The 15,627-nt window shown below is 45.5% G+C and overlaps 1 protein-coding gene across 1 annotated transcript in view; it reads right to left on the reverse strand.

Annotated features, from left to right (window-relative positions):
* Positions 1 to 567: 567 nt before the first annotated feature.
* Positions 568 to 15,627, reverse strand: part of LOC114588334 (uncharacterized) — a 28,667-nt gene continuing 13,607 nt past the window's right edge. The window contains exons 4-6 of the mRNA XM_028713498.2: positions 6,530 to 6,657; positions 3,379 to 3,525; positions 568 to 1,309 (exon numbers count right to left, since the gene is read on the reverse strand). Coding sequence (XP_028569331.2) covers positions 995 to 1,309; positions 3,379 to 3,525; positions 6,530 to 6,657 — 590 coding nt within the window. The 3' untranslated portion in view covers positions 568 to 994. The remainder of the gene's footprint in view (positions 1,310 to 3,378; positions 3,526 to 6,529; positions 6,658 to 15,627) is intronic.

The following is a 15,627-nucleotide window of genomic DNA, read 5'->3' on the forward strand; positions in this document are numbered from 1 at the left end:
TCCACATGGTTTTCCAGCTGGAGGAACAGGTCTCTCTGCCTTGGGTGTTCATTTTGTTTGCTTTGTGTTTAAAAAACGAACTTTGATTATTTCTTGGTACAGTTTTCATTTTTTTTAACCTATTTCTATGATATATTTGCAAAAGCATGTGGAAAAGGCGATTCATGAATTAATTAATAATAATGCAGATTATATGGCATGCTCAGGGTCTCTGCTTGCTGTCATCTTTGGGAAAGAGCTGCAGGACCAGTTGGAGAATTAGCAAGGGCATGTGCAGAATCTAGCAAGTGCCCATTTTACAGCCAGTCCTTGAAATGCCATCTGTGTATACCTTTAGACTAAACCTTAAGCCAGTTTTAACTGTCATGGATTGTCCATGGGAATGAGCCAGCTATGGTTAAATGTTTCCTGATGAAAAGGTTTTGTTAGATTGCGGAAAATCTTGGACCAAAAGAGCTCTTGCCCACCTAACTAGAAACCCTTTAGGGCAAATCTGTTTAGAGCTGTCCAAAGAATGATATGTAGACAAAGTCAAGCATCTTCACAAGTTAAATTGCTTTTAATATTTCCCAAGTCTGTAATTCAAAAATAAAACATATTAGTTAGCATTTATATCCTCAACCCCCACAATACACTCTTCAGTTTTGTATCCCTCCTGGACAACATTCACAAGTGCCAAATTCAGACTAAAAGGTGTACTTTGCACCCTTAGAGAAACATCCTTGCTTTACCCTGGTGGCTCATGCAACAGATTAAAATGGTTTCAGTTTTGCCCACCGAAGAGGCCCATGGTACTTTCTTTAATGGAACATTTAGATTTCTCCCCCTCCACTGGTGATTCAATATATACAAATATTCTTTCCCTGCAATGTTCATGTACCAAATAAGTGCTTGGCTTCAGAGTGTCTGAACATTTGTGGTCTGTACCAGATACCAAGACCAGAATACTAGGGCATGCTTTGATGGAATCCATGTCAGCAGCCTTAAGAAGTTATTAAAACTTTCCCCACTTTAGCGATGCAGATGCAATTACAGCAGGAACCGAGGGAAGACGGCAACCTGAAGTCTTCTTGTTTTCAGAGAGGCGAGATCTTGAAGCTTTAACCAAGGGGGGCAGCTTAGGCTTTATGGTTTGATCCGGTGGTTTCTTCCTGTCACTTGCCTTGGGCTCTTCTGCAGACACTTCATCCAGCTCTGGGAATGTCAGCTGCATGGACTTTAAGTCAGACTCTGAGGTGCAAACGATTCCCTTGCTCACCATCCGTGCAGTCATAGGTAAGTTGCTGGGCAAGGTGAAAGTCTCCATCTCCTACAAGGGATTGCAGAGGCCATATTTGAAGGGAGGATTGTGATGGAGGACATAGCATGATCAATGCATATGGGGAGTGCAAATCCCCATTCTGAGCTGCTTACAGCCAGTTAGGGCCGGAGTAGACATGATGCTAATTTCATGAATGCAATTTAATGTGCAGTTAAAAGCCTGATCTTTCCTTCAAATAGAAATAGCAGCTTTGGAGTGGTGTTTCTTTTGTTGGGATTGTCATAGGCCATGATGTCTATGCTCTGCCTTCATGGTTCTGAATGCCAGTTGATGGAAACCGCAGAAGGGGAGAGTGCTCTTGGGCTCAGGTTCCTGTGGGTATCTGATTAGCCACTGAGAGAACAGGATGCTGAACTAGATAGGCCATAGGACTGATCCAGCAGGACTATTATGCTCTTATGCTAGTGGTTTCCCCGCTGCCCTTCTCACTAGCCCCTTGGTCTATACTCTAAAGGCTGCTCAGACTTCCCTGGGGCTGTTATTTGCATAGCAAAAAAGGAAGGAAAGCACACATTATTTGCACCCAGGTGATTACTATGGCCCTATCTGCACTATCCATTAAAAGCATCATCATACTGTTTCAGCCAGTGATGGCTTCACCCAAGGAATCCAGGGGATTTGAGTTTGTTAAGGCTGCTGAGAGTTGTTAGCAGATCCCTATTCCCCATCACAGAGCTACAATTCCCAGAGTTTCCTTGGAAGCGGGGGTTAATTGCTAAACCACTCTAGGAACTGTAGCTCTGAGAGGGAGCGAGGGTCTTCTAACAGCCTGCTGTTTCCAGGATTCTTTGGGGGAAGCCACAACTGTTTTAAGTGGCATGATCCTGCTTTATTTTATAGTGCAGGTTTCTAGCCCTTGGTTGGGGAACATCTAGAAGTGTGTGTGTGTGTGTGTGTGTGTATTCTTCTCCATATTTATATATATATATATCTGGAAGGAGAAGAAGAGAATGGGTGCGTTTGAAGTCAAATGCATTTTCACCATCCATTTCCCTGCAGAACTATTGGCTCACTCCTGCAGAAGACCAGCCTACTTGCGTAAGCATGGTACATAACGATGGAGCTGCAAACTCACAACTCCTGTGCACAGGGAGGAGGAGATCAGAATTTTCTCTTTTACAGAACCGGAGGTGCCATTTTGTTTGAGTATGCAGATTCAGTATTATTGCTCCGTTCACACAGCTAGGCTGCTCACATGTGCTGTGAATTGTGCAAGTTTGCCTACAGCCGAGAGTGGGAAGCAAATCTCAAACTGCCATTCTGAGAGCACTAACTCAAAGTCCCAGTGAAATCAACGTGGCTTGGCATTTCATGTGGCTGGGCTGTGGTGCCATAAAGCAACAGGATTAAGGTAAGAGGGCGGGAAGAGAGGAGGAAGAACTACATTCTTGCTCTGGGCCAAGCTTCTATCCTAAGTGATGTCCGCCACACAGATAGGCACACTTGCTTTAGTAATAGCCTAACATGCTAAGCGGGGACGCGGGTGGCGCTGTGGGTAAAACCTCAGTGCCTAGGACTTGCCGATGGTATGGTCGGCAGTTTGAATCCCCATGGTGGGGTGAGCTCCCGTCGTCCGGTCCCAGCACCTGCCCACCTAGCAGTTCGAAAGCACCCCAAGTGCAAGTAGATAAATAGGTACCGCTTTATAGTGGGAAGGTAAACGGCGTTTCCGTGCACTGCGCTGGTGCTGGCTCGCCAGAGCAGCTTCGTCACACTGGCCACGTGACCCGGAACAGCGCTGGCTCCCGGCCTCTTAAGCGAGATGAGCACGCAACCCCAGAGTCGGTCACGACTGGCCCGTACGGGGAGGGGTACCTTTACCTTTAACATGCTAAGCACCAAAGATTCATGAGACTAATCATATGATAACATGATGCTAGGAGTTTTGACCTGCTCAGGTTATCAAATAACAACCTGTAATGATTATGCATGTAATGAAACTCACATGTCAACTGAAGAGACAGATGTAAAAGGCCAGCAAAGGACGGGAGGCAAGCCAGTCAAAAAAGCAGGTAAGCCAAGGGGCTCTACAAGCTCTAGAAGCATGTGTTACATACCGTAGTTGCCAGTGCATGGAAAGGTGAACAGCCTGCCCCGAACCGGTTGACTTTGTGGGGATTGATTTCTCCAAACAGATGCCGGCGGACTGTCCTCCTCGCTATTCTTTGCAGGAATTCTTCTTCCAGATTGTGTTTGAAAAAGCTCTAGTGTCAAAATCAGACAAGTAAACAAACAAACAAACAAACAAACAAACACATGAGCTGTCATATCTGTCAGTTAGAGGCAGAGTGAGGCCTGCTTCACAAATATAGCAGAAGGAGCTAGCAGAGTCCGGAGGATTGTATCGCTTCAAGTGGCGCCATTTCTGAATGTTCACCCTGTTAAGTTGTGGGTGAACATATCAGACGACACTGTGATTCTTCAGACAGCTCTTGTTTATTCAGAGGCCAGAACATAACTGAACTGAAGGGTTCAGCCAACCTGCTTATATAGAGCTCAACTACAACGCAACAGTAACAACTTTCTGTAACTATCCAATCACTGAACATCACTTTCATTTCCTTATTTGCATATGTGGACCTGAGTGAAAACTATCTACAGTATCCCCCTGCTGGCCCAGGGTGAGAACTTCAGTACATAACACACCCCACTTTAACAAAAACTCACACCACAGAACAAGCTCCACACCAGCAAGAATGGTTCTAGCTTTTCTGTGCTAATATTCTTCTTAAGGGGAGATGTTTGGTTGTTGTTTTTTATTATTAATAAAAAAACACAAATCATGGGGGGCAGGGCAGGGCAGGGCAGGGCAGGGCAGGGCAGGGCAAGGGGTGTACCTGCCTCCTTGGAATCCTAAATACATTTATTTGTTTTAATGCACTCGCACACAGACATCCCCCCCAGCTGGTCAACAAGAGATTTAGAGTGAACCTTGAGATCACCCCTACTGACATTATCTGCATTTTTCTGGGCCAGTAGGCAGATGTGAATGCTGCTGGTTCTGATCTAGTGAGGCTGCTTCCAAAGAGGTTTCAAGATTTGGAAACCCTAGAAATACAGCTGTAACATAAACAGAGGAGCTGTGGTGTCATTTTGTGATCAGGCGAGGAGCTTGGAAGTGCTGATGGAGGGATTCAGGCTATGGGAAAGCAGGACTTCTCCAAAGTGGCTGCAAGTGAGTTGGGACACTCATTTGATCCATCCTAGAGAGCGAGTCTCGTGGTATTTGTTAGAAATGCTTACATTTTCTTTCCAAGCTCTTAAAGTATGAGGCAGGTGGAGGAGGTAGGATGCAGGGGAGGTATAGTGTAGTTTTGTAGCTGAAGGTTCTAGCTTCCAACAACAAGGGAATAACATTGCCAGGGCTCTCCTCTCCTCCTTCCAATCACATTGATTTCAAAGGGCAGAACAGAACAAGTCTTCATTCCTCCTAACTCCTCAGTCCCATAACCACAGCACCTATCTCTTCGAGATTCCGCAGGTTACTTACCTAAGGACAAGTCTAGGCTTTTAGTCCATTTCCATACAAATGCCCCCCCCCCCCAATGTGTGGGATGGGGAGAGTGAAACTACTTGCAGAAAAACCATTGACTCCCTTTGTACAGCTCCCAGCCCCCCGCACCTATCTGTCGGAAATTTGGCAGGTTTCACCTCCTCAGAAGGGGCTATATGCCTGCAAGTTTCATCCACTGCTATCAAAAAGTAAAAATGAGATACAGTACTATTTATTCATCTCCCTATGTTGGTTAGAGCTCTACCTCTCTTTTAAATCAGAACCAGTGAAGGCGGTGAAGGTCCTGTGTGAGTGTCTGGAAGCGGTTGGAGGATGGATGGCGGCTAACAGATTGAGGTTGAATCCTGACAAGACAGAAGTACTGTTTTGGGGGGACAGGAGGCGAGCAGGTGTGGAGGATTCCCTGGTCCTGAATGGGGTAACTGTGCCCCTGAAGGACCAGGTGCGCAGCCTGGGAGTCATTTTGGACTCACAGCTGTCCATGGAGGCACAGGTCAAATCTGTATCCAGGGCAGCTGTTTACCAGCTCCATCTGGTACGTAGGCTGAGACCCTATCTGCCTGCAGACTGTCTCGCCAGAGTGGTACATGCTCTGGTTATCTCCCGCTTGGACTACTGCAATGCGCTCTACGTGGGGCTACCTATGAAGGTGACCCGGAAACTACAACTAATCCAGAATGCGGCAGCTAGACTGGTGACTGGGAGTGGCCGCCGAGACCATATAACACCGGTCTTGAAAGACCTACATTGGCTCCCAGTACGTTTCCGAGCACAATTCAAAGTGTTGGTGCTGACCTTTAAAGCCCTAAACGGCCTTGGTCCAGTATATCTGAAGGAGCGTCTCCTCCCCCATCGTTCTGCCCGGACACTGAGGTCCAGCTCCGAGGGCCTTCTGGCGGTTCCCTCACTGCGAGAGGCCAAGTTACAGGGAACCAGGCAGAGGGCCTTCTCAGTAGTGGCGCCCGCCCTGTGGAACGCCCTCCCATCAGATGTCAAAGCGATAAACATCTACCTGACATTCAGAAGACATCTGAAGGCAGCCCTGTTCAGGGAAGTTTTTAATATGTGACATTTTAATGTATCTTTCATCTTTGTTGGAAGCCGCCCAGAGTGGCTAGGGAAACCCAGCCAGATGGGCGGGGTACAAATAATAAATTATTATTATTATTATTATTATTATTATTATTATTATTATTAATGGGGGAGAGGGACATACAAAACCTCACATTTCCAAAGTGAGGTTCTACTTTTGACTCAAACTGAAGATACCCAAAGCAATATGAGATGAAGTGGCCTCATTTTTGAAGTGCTGAAGCAGACTCTGAACGAAGCATTATCTTTTGTGCACATCCCGGTATATTATGCACAGCCACGCCATATCACAATTGGCTTTTAAGGTTTCTTTCACTTTCAAAAGAGGATTCAGGAGAGGGGGTGGCACTCAAGAAACCCAAACCCAAAACCTCACTTTGGCACATGGATTGATATGTGCAGTTCTCTGGATCAAAGCTGGCTTACTCTCGGTAAAATTTCATTATCACGTGCAGCCCCTTTGATAAACCAGTGCTTATATGAGAAGCCCTTAACCTTGACCTGAATTCTAACCTACACTGGGGAAGGAGGGGTGTGCGTGTGTGAGTCAGATCAGGATCAGAGACAGCAGGAAGAGCGAATGCTATCGTCAGTGCTGTTACCTCGTGCTTCCTTTGCCCTAGGATGCTGCTTAGCGGGGGTGTTTTCAGCCGGCTTTGCGCCGTGTCCTCTGAAGGAGCCTGATTGGGAGACGCTTGTCGAGGACGGTCAATTCTGGGTAGCTGAGGCTCTGAGGAAAGAAAGCAGCCTGGGATGTAGTAGGAGCCCCACAATATATTTTGCTACTAATGTGCCATCAAGCTTTGATGAGCGAGTCTGTTTATGGACATCGGTTTATTGTAAACAGCTTACAGGTCTTTTATTATAAGGTAAAGGTAAAGGTACCCCTGCCCGTACGGGCCAGTCTTGCCAGACTCTAGGGTTGTGCGCTCATCTCACTCTATAGGCCGGGAGCCAGCGCTGTCTGAAGACACTTCCGGGTCACGTGGCCAGCGTGGCGAAGCTGCTCTGGCGAGCCAGCGCAGCACACAGAAACGCCGTTTACCTTCCCGCTATAAAGCGGTCCCTATTTATCTACTTGCACCCGGGGGTGCTTTCAAACTGCTAGGTTGGCAGGCGCTGGGACTGAACGACGGGAGCGCACCCCGCCACGGGGATTCGAACCGCCGACCATGCAATCGGCAAGTCCTAGGCGCTGAGGTTTTACCCACAGCGCCACCCGCGTCCCTTTTATTATAGTAAGTGGTATATAACTTTTATTAAAATCAATCAGGCAAGCAAGCAGCTCTGGGGAGGGGGGAGAAGCTCCTGTACCAAGCAACTCGTGGCTGCCTTCTTTACCCTTCAAGTCTCTAAGCCTGTACCCACAACTGCCCCTTGCTCTCCTCCTGAGTTAGTGACAGGAGTGGGATCTCAATGTGTTTAGTTATTATGGTGCTTGCTCATCACACATCCAGGCTTTTACTGCCTGGGTTTGGGTAAAGTGTCTTTCCCCCGGCCTCTGTGCTTGGGCTCCTTGTAATATTGGTGTGTGTTTGGGCGTGCGCGCATGGAAAAGGAACATCTTCAATTTGGCGAGAAAATCAGGAATGTCAGAGCTAGTTAGGAACCAGCAAACCTGGGGAAAGGCAAGGATGCTCATGTTGGTGTTGGGGGGACTTGTAGGACCTGTACACCTACTTGCGTCCCACCTGCTCCCCCTAAATAAGTCAGAAGTGTCCAGCAGAAAGTTTTGCCCAGCGTCCTCACAAAGATATTGACCACATATCTTGGGGAAGGGCCATAGCTGAATGGGAGAGCATCAGCCTTGCCTGCAGAAGGTCACTGGTTCATTTCCCAGCAACTCCAGATAGGGCTGAGAGACAACACCATCTGAAATCCTGTCAATGTTGACAAGACTGAGCTAGAGGGACAATGCTCAGATTCAGTAGAGGGCAGCTTCCTATCTTTTTATATTGTTGCCCTGAAGTTGGTGGAAATGGGATGCATAAAGCACTAAAGCAGTTATCAAAAAGGCCAAGAGACTTTAGTTCTTCAAGGCAGATGAAGTTCTGCCCAACGTTACCTGGCTGGCACTAAACAGTGGAATGCAGCTCACAGCAGCACATTCTGTGGCTTATGAAGAAACACGGAAAACAAAACAAAATCACACCTCTTATTATATTGATTAATCTTTCTGACCGCTGTGAAACATTCCTCATGCCAGTTGTCATGTTGACTTTGGGGACATCATTATATTTGCTGCAGGTGGGAAATTATTCGCCAGTCTCTGCATGTGTTAATATTGATTCAAGCTGTTACCAGCCTAATTAAGGAAAGGAAATATCATCTGTGTCCAGCATTTGGAGATGTTCAGCTTGGCAAATTCAAGATCCCCCTTTTCTGTATTCACTGCAAATGATGGGCACTCTCTTGTGTCTAGTGTCCATCATCTGTATATTGCCCTTCACTTCTGTGAACTGGCATTAACTTACAGTTGAGTTCAGGGATATTTTTTTCTTCACCTTGTCCTTTACCCCCAATTTGTCCTCCCAATTAGAGCCTGAGAAATGTCCCAAGTCAGGTGTTCTTGTTCTGCATCCTGGATCTATAAATATTGTTTGCTAAGCGGTGGCACTAAAACCTATTTTGGAGAGTGATTTGAAATATTAATTTCAGTAACTCAACACTCCTGTGAGCTGATACTGAGTCAGCTCTTAATTTTGGGTGAGCCTGGGAGGGGATTGCTTTAATCTAAAGATCTGGTGAGGTTTTGCCATTGCTGCCTTTCCCCTGACTTACACTTACTAGTCAGTGGTGGGCATAAGGACTCTTCAGTAGGAGTCATATAGTCCCCATGATTCTCAGTAGCTCTTGGCAGCACATAGGGTCTAGCAGAGGCTCCAGCTGTGAGCCCCTCACTGCAGCTAGATAAAGACAGTTCAGGAAAAGGGAGAGGGTGCTGTTGGCAGAGGATTTGGTGTGGGGAGGTTTATAGACCCCATGATGCTTCAGATAACACCATAAGGAACATGGTGGACCTGAACTTTAGCCTGGCACATCTACTGAAAACAATTTATTTTGGAAATTGTTTTAGTTAGTTAATCCATTCCAAATCAGTCTGGGAAGAACTCGTCCACCCCACATGCTTTCACAGGATACAAGCAGAATGCCTGTGAGACAATGGAAGCAAATAGTCTACCAACAATAGCTTTAAACTCATGCATAATTCCCCTAATTTTCTCGACTCGTTCCGGGCATACCAATTAGTTGGGAGATAAGATAGCGTGCCTGGCTGAGTTATTGACAAGGTCACAAAGATCTCAGTGCAGGCGATCTGAAAATGCTGGAGGTATATCCATGTTTACCTCCATCAGTGCCTGGTGGCAGTAATTGGCTGGATGAGGTCTATAAGCCAATAAGCTGAAGTTGAATCCTGATGAGATGGTGGTGCTGTTAGTTGGCTATTCTTGAGTCTGGGGAGTCTGGGGAGACAACCTGTTCTGGAAGGACTCAAACTGCCCCTGAAGGAGCAGGTATGTAGCTTGGGTATGCACTCTTGGATCCAGCTTTACCACTTGTGGCTGGTGCGTCTCCCTGACTGTGAGCTTCAGGTGACAAATTTTATTGAATGTTCTGCAATAAATTCCATTACAAATTGTGAAGAGGGGCAGACTCAAGGCCTGCCCATCACTTTTGATCATCTAATGTTTATTGGATGGCTTTCCCCCCTAAATTGATTTTTGAATTCTGAATTTATTGTTATTCACGTTTTTACTGTATTTTATGCTATTTTTAGTTGCATCAACTGAGTGTTTTAAATTTGTTGTTAGCTGCCCTGAGCCCAGTTTTCTGAATCGGGAAGGGCAGGGTATAAATAACAATTTATTGTTTTCTTTAAAACACACACACACAACAAAAGGTGCTTGGGGTGGGTGCTAGAGAACAAATCCCCTCCTCCTCCTTCAAGCAACAAACCCCCCTGCCGGTGACTCTGTACAACAGCAGGAAGAGGAGAAATAATTATTTCTCCCCTTGGCCCCCTCCCACTGGTGCTGCAGTAAGTTTAAAAATCCAGACCCACCCCCGTCACTTAGCAAGGTAACAGCAGCATGGGGAAGAAGGGGGGAATTCTTCTGCACCCTGGGAGCATCCCCACGCCCCTCCTTTGAAGTTACACTGGATTTCCAAGGCTTCCCATGTGTTGCAAAGCACACCCTATGGTGATCCTTTCACCTTCTGGATCAGAGATGGAAAGGATCAGCACCAGGCAGGCTTTGCAAGACATGGGCACCCTTGGAATTCCAGCAGAGCTTCAAAAGATGGGAGCAGAGGTGCTTGTAAAACTCACCCGGTGCTGATTCCCTTCAACACAGATCAGCACAGGGTGGGTTTTCCAGGCCTCCTTGCACCCCTTGAACATGTGCTTCTTTCACATGTTTGCCGCTTGCAGGTGGTCTGATTTTCATACAGCTGTTTACTTGTTGGTTATACTTCCATACCGCCGCTTATACTTTCAAAAAGCTTCTGATAAAAGCCGCTCATTCTGAGTAAGCTTAGCAGACATGGGATAAGAAGACAAGTCCTCTTATGGATCAGAAACCAGTGAAAGAACAGGAAGCAGAGAGGAGAGATAAAGGGACAGTTTTCACCGTGGAGGTGTATAAGATGTAGGGTCTGCTAGGGAACTGTTTTGGGTTTGTAGCTCATTGTTAGGAGCAGTGTGTATGTGTGTGTAGGGGGTGGGTAATCTGGATTATACCCTGTGCCCTTTATAAACCTGTCATCCTGTGTGCATAGCAGAGGGAACCAGCCAAACCAGTTCATTTGTGAAGGTGATGACTTTGGCTGGCAAGTTAAGTACCACAGTTTACATATCCAAAGAAGTTGCTCTGTGCCATAGAGCAAACGGTTGGCCGTTCCTCACCCTGCTGCCACACAGGAGAACAATAGGCAGAGTTGTGTGTGAGTGAGCTGGAAGCAGGCTGGAAACTGGAGACAAAAGAGACATGTTTGCTCTGTGCAGTTTGCAATGGCTTATCGGGAAACAAATATCGGAGGCATGGTGCCTAGCTTGATTAAACTGTCGATCCAGTGTGTGGCTGCTTTGAAAAAGCCAAATTCCATGCTAGGGAACATTAGGAAAAGGGGATTGAAATTAAAACTGCAGATATCACAATGCAACCACACTTGGAATACTGTGTGCAGTTGTGATCACTGCATAATTATTATTATTATTATTATTATTATTATTATTATTAATAATATCATCACAGTTGTAGGAAAGGGCAACCGAAATAATCAAGGGATCGGAGCAGCTCTCCTGTGAAGGTTGCAATATATGAGGCTTTTTTTTCACTTCAGAGAAAAGCAAGTAAGATGAAAATGCTACAGTTTATAATTACAGTGGTGCCCTGCAAGACGAATGCCTCGCAAGATGAAAAACTCGCTAGATGAAAGGGTTTTTCGTTTTTTGAGTCGTTCCGCAAGACAAATTTCCCTATGGGTTTGCTTCGCAAGATGAAACGTCTTGTGAGTTCTTGCGAGTTTGTTTCCTTTTTCTTAAAGCCGCTAAGCCGTTAATGGCCGCTAAGCCGCTAATAGCCGCTAAGCCGCTAATAGCCGTGCTTCGCAAGACGAAAAAACCGCAAGACGAAGAGACTCGCGGAACGGATTAATTTCGTCTTGCGAGGCACCACTATACGCATGCTATGTACAAAAACACTCTCTCATAACAATAGAATCTGGGGCCATCCAACAAAGATGAATGTTGAAAAATTCAGGACAGACAAAGTAAGTACTTGTTCATATTAAACTTCCTAGTAAAATTATGGGATTCTCTACCAGAAGATGTAATTAATGATATCCACCAGCTTGGATGGCTTTAAAATGGCATTAGACAAATTTATGCTATCTGTAATGCTAATCATGATGATTATGTACTTATCAGAAGTGGTATGTCTCTCTGTAGCAGCTGATGGAGATCAAGAGGGGGGAAGAATACTGTTGTGCTCATGTAGTACTTGCAGGCTTCTTGCGGGCACCTGATTAGCCTCTGTGAGAATAGGATGCTGGAGTAGATGGGCCTGTGGTCCGACAACACCTTCCTTGTCCCTGCCATAATGGGCCAATGACTATTCAAGGATGCTCAGCAAATATATTCTGTTCCAAGAGGAATGAGCATTTTTACAACATTCAGGTTGTTTTCTCAGAGAAAAGCAGATGCAGGTGATTGACGGCAAAAGATAGACTGAGTGTCAATAGATTAATCATGTTATGATTTGTGTGAAAGACAGGCAGCGGCTGATCTCCAAGGCGATGTTTGAAGATGGGATTTTGAAAGAGAAAATTATGCAGTGTATCTGTTTGAACAAGGGAATTAGATATCCCCCCTTTTCATTTCTCATTTCAGATGCTTCTGATATGAAATGAGTTTGAAACAATGGGCTATGCAGAGGTAACACCCTCCCACCCGTCTAGACTTCATAAACCAACAGTTCACAACACTCTTCATTTAATATCTGCCATGATATTTTTCACTGTTTCCTCTGAATAGCAGCTGAGAATGCCTGCTTTTTGCTAAAGTTTCAATTGAGATAACGTCCTAGCTCCTGTCACGCTTGGCAGTTTGTTTCGTTAAGCCATTGAACTTACAAGCAGTAAGTAACATTCACTTGCAAAACTACATATATTTTCGGATGGGAATCAGGCTTCATTTACCATAAGCAGAGACATAGGCTTGGTTCAGACGTAACAGGAAACCAAGGTTTCCCATTACCACAAATGGGTCTGTACAAGCCTCAGATTTGCGTGCTCCATCATCTTTCACAGCTGGGGGGGGGAGAGATTGTAGGCTTTCATTTCCCGTTTTAAACAAAATACAGTTGCCAGTGGGGGAAACTGTACTTTGTTGAGTTGAGCAAACCACTGTTCTCTGAGCTTGGACAACACAGGAAACTGTGTCTTGTTTAAAACTGGAAAAACAAACTTTGACTCTCCTCATCACAGCTACTCCTGCAGGCCTGATTAAGATGTACTGCATAGCTGTTGCGGTAGAGGTCGTTTTGTTGGTGTCCCATGACAAAATTAGATCAACTAGCTTTCTAGATTGTGGCCAGGCAACATCCCTGTCACACTATTGGCTCCAATGAGCAGGGGAAGCACTCATAGGGTGTACTTTCTCTCAGTTGTGGGAGGCAGCGATTGAGTTTGCCTTGGCAAGTGGGGGAAGGTGGAAGAAGAGCCAACAGGCAGCCTGGGTTCTAACTGCAAAGTGAAGACTGGGGGGAACACGAACCCATTACATGGGAGTGGGCGGCCTTGTCTGACTACATTTCATGGAGAGACAAGACAGCTGCTGGAGAGTCATCACAGGCTCCTCTTTCAAGCCTGACAAATAAGAACAGGCAGTTTTCTTGAATTGCATTTCTCCATCCTCAGCTTTCCTGGAGGAGCCTGAGGAGTCCTTCAGTTTAAAATGTGAGAGACTCACATGCCCTTTGCAATTGTTTCGAGTTACGAAACAGTAATGTTTAATTACTTATTTGCATTTCTTTATATTTACTGTATTTTTTGCTCTATAAGACTCACTTTTTCCCTCCTAAAAAGTAAGGGGAAATGTGTGTGCGTCTTATGGAGCGAATGCAGGCTGCGCAGCTATCCCAGAAGCCAGAACAGCAAGAGGGATTGCTGCTTTCACTGCGCAGCGATCCCTCTTGCTGTTCTGGCTTCTGAGATTCAGAATATTTTTTTTCTTGTTTTTCTCCTCCAAAAACTAGGTGCGTCTTGTGGTCTGGTGCGTCTTATAGAACGAAAAATAGGTTTCTGCCCTCATATTCTGCCCTCATAAGATATCAGGGAAGAGGTGTTGCAACCCTCCGTTCACTACAACCTGGTAAACGACAAACATCTCAGCTGGTTTAGCATGACAAAAACCTTGAGGTTACACATTTCATAAATTACCCACTGCCTGCCACTTATATATCTTTTCCAGTTTCTAAAGTATATTTTGAGGGATTCTTGGCTTTGCGAATCTGTTTATATACTTAAGTGAGTTTGGATTTCCGTATGCACTGAGGCCAGTTGTTTTGGGCCGAGTTCCTTCTCTTAATTGTTATCCTTTCACCACAGCGGGTTTTGCATTGATGGCCACAAAGTAAAATGCTTAAGCTTCCCCACCCTAACTGGTCCAGCCCCAGGACAGAGAGTTTACAGCAGGCGGCCTGCAAAATGATCTAAATAGCTGCATAAAATAAAGTTAGGGCTGACAGACTGAATGGGGTAGTCAGGGCAAACTTGGATTTGATCAAATCTTACATACCTTAATGTTCAATTTGCTTATGCACACCCAAGGCTTAAGGTCAAACAAGAACTGACACCAGAGATGTGTGACTAGAATCTTTCACAGGCCAATTTCTGCTAGTACAACTACTACTAATTAGCAGCCCCACGTGGCTGCCTTGAAGATGACACACACAGAGAGCAAGCCTTTCCTCTTTCGCCCTTTAAAAGATCTGAATAGCCTTCCTGCTGAAACTGCATCTTAATTGCAGAGCAGAAAAAGTAGAGAATATCTCCTCCCCTTGGTGCTAGTAATAGCAGTACGGACATGATGTTTTATTTGGCCCCAATTTTTATTTTTAACGAGAACAATAATTGTATAAAAGTAAAATAATCCAACAGATATAAGAAACTCCTCTCGCAACACTTTCTCCCCCTCTTTGGGAAAAAACAACAACACACAAACCCAGGCTTAAAAGCTAGCCGCTTTTTTGTTTTCATGGAAGTAGGAAGAAATGACCGACTTGTAACTTTCAAGAACACTAAGCATTGCAAAAACAACAAAGAATATTTTTGTCTGAATTCTTTTAAAACATTTCCTTTGCAAAAAACACCACCACCTCAAATGTTGAGGAGCAGCAGCCTCTCTTCCCAATTTTCCATGAACAGCCTCCACACTTGAATCAAGTGTAATTGCCCAGGATTACAGCCTCTCTTGGCTGAGAAGGCAGAAGAATCTCCAGATAACAGTGTCCTGAACTGCACGGTGCAAAGTAGCATAGCTTTTCCTCCCTGTTAAACAGCTGGCACAGACTTTGCCTTTCACTGTTGAGATAAGGCCCAGTGGCGTAGCGTGGGTTGTCAGCACCCGGGGCAAGGCAAGTAATTTGTGCCCCCTAAACCATGGATTTTAGCACTCGAGCCAGGTAGGGGCAGAGAGCTGCGAGTGCGAGCGCCCCCCCAGATGTTGCGCCCGGTGCGGCCAGCCCCCCTGCACCCCCCACGCTACGACACTGATAAGGCCTGCTATATATCCATCCAAATAGCTGTGTGGATGCAGCACTAATCTGTGTTTTAACATACACGTTCACAAAGGTGTTTTTGGCCAACCCATTAAATATAGGATAAAGACAGGTGACTCATAGACCCACAAAACAGTATTTAAGGCAATCTGTGTCAGTACTGATGTATGGAAGTGAGAGCTGGACCATAAAGAAGGCTGATCACCAAAGAATTGATGCTCTTGAATTATGGTGCTGGAGGAGACTCTTGAGAGTCCCATGGACTGCAAGAAGATCAAACCTATCCATTCTGAAGGAAATCAGCCCTGAGTGCTCACTGGAAGGACAGATCATGAAGCTGAGGCTCCAGTACTTTGGCCACCTCATGAGAAGAGAAGACTCCCTGGAAAAGACCCTGATGTTGGGAAAGATGGAGGGCA

The sequence above is a fragment of the Podarcis muralis genome, chromosome 2, assembly GCF_964188315.1.
Source record: "Podarcis muralis chromosome 2, rPodMur119.hap1.1, whole genome shotgun sequence".
Classification (NCBI taxonomy): Eukaryota; Metazoa; Chordata; class Lepidosauria; order Squamata; family Lacertidae; genus Podarcis; species Podarcis muralis.